This window comes from Diaphorina citri, unplaced genomic scaffold (assembly GCF_000475195.1).
Source record: "Diaphorina citri unplaced genomic scaffold, Diaci psyllid genome assembly version 1.1 scaffold158, whole genome shotgun sequence".
Lineage (NCBI taxonomy): Eukaryota > Metazoa > Arthropoda > Insecta > Hemiptera > Psyllidae > Diaphorina > Diaphorina citri.
In genome coordinates this window covers 57,500-58,901 of record NW_007377595.1, presented here as the reverse complement: position 1 = coordinate 58,901, position 1,402 = coordinate 57,500, and the positions used below count along the sequence as shown (strand labels likewise).

Sequence of the window (1,402 nt, the reverse complement as noted above, 5' to 3'; positions counted from 1 at the left end):
TTTTTTTATTTTTTTTTTTTTTTTTTTTTTTTAAATAAGTAAATAAACTTTCTAGGTTGTCCAAAAAACTTTAAACGCCCGATCGTTGTTTACTTAATATCTCACTTTCATAGAATACAGAATACTTTATATTTCTCAGTTTAATAATAAAATAACGTTCTTCTCTTTTCAGCCTCTTCAGAACTACAGGCATGAGAATTCAGATGTGAAAGGTAGTGAGTCTGATGATTCCGAAGATGTACAGGGAAGAGGAGGCAAGTTTCTATCCAATAGACGAGCGTCTACCTATGATCCCCTGTTTACATCCAGTCCTCTACATCCTAACGTAAGTACAGAGGTTGTGTTGTATTAGCGGTGTAGGGGGTTTGATGGTCTTTAGCCAAGATTACTTGACCCGTTCCGAACTGCAGTCAACCATCATGAGGACCTGTCCTTGTCCTTTGAAACATGATAAACCCTTTGTAACCTCCAGCTAGCCAGGCTGATTTGGGTTTGGCTGCTCTGATCCCTATTTATAGTCCCACAGCAAGACACCAAAGGTCTTCAGACGTCTGGTAAACTGAATAACCCGGGTTCAACCCCAACCAAGGCCTGAAATTATTATTAATTTGAAAATTTGACTTGGAATATCAGATCGTATTACCATCACCCAGCCTGAATGAAGCCGGGAAAAGTCTGCACGCGATTGACCAGATGGTCACCCATCTGGATACAAACCACGGGAAACGTTGTTAAATGAAATGTAGTTTTTGAAGGTAAAATAGATAAATTGACAGACTTGATTAGATTTTTAAATCTTTTAGATGGTAAATTACTAAGAATGCTATCCTTCACCCGTATAGATACCTACCAACCATGTTCAACGTTGCTGTATGTCAGTGATACGTTAGTATTACTATTAGTTACTTACCCCTTCTTGACCCATCCAGATATAACTCGTTCGCGACGTTGCTTAGCTTCAGTGATCCGACCTGGAAAAAGGGATTCGGTAAAGATCGGTGTTCTTAGTTTACCTCTGTCTCTTGAGTTTTACTTCAAATGAAAAGAGAAAAGTTGATGTTATTGCCAAAACTATTTCTTCAGTTCATGCTCCACTTTTCGTTGTGGATTTTCTACTGAAAATTGCCTTCCTACACTTCAAGTTGAGGATCGCGTAGGTACTGAAAATGGCTTTCCTACGACTCCATTTGGGATTTGGGACCTGCCACTGCTGGGATCTGAGGGGCCCCTTTGGTTGTGAACCCAACCCTTAGCAAGTACTTATACTAGTGATACTGTTGACATTTAGCTTCAACAAATTTCCAACATTCCAATTTCCACTCTTTACTGAAGGAGTCTTTTGCGATTTGACCTGGAAAAAGGGATTCGGTAAAGATCGGTGTTCTTAGTTTACCTCTGTCTC

At 39.4% G+C, this 1,402-nt stretch overlaps 1 protein-coding gene across 1 annotated transcript in view; it reads left to right on the top strand.

Annotated features, from left to right (window-relative positions):
- LOC103505226 (kinesin-like protein Klp98A) overlaps window positions 1–595 on the top strand; it is a 2,249-nt gene extending 1,654 nt beyond the window's left edge. Inside the window, exons 3-4 of the mRNA XM_026820582.1 lie at window positions 173–325; window positions 527–595. Of these exons, the coding sequence (XP_026676383.1) occupies window positions 173–325; window positions 527–595 (222 nt within the window). The remainder of the gene's footprint in view (window positions 1–172; window positions 326–526) is intronic.
- Window positions 596–1,402: the final 807 nt, after the last annotated feature.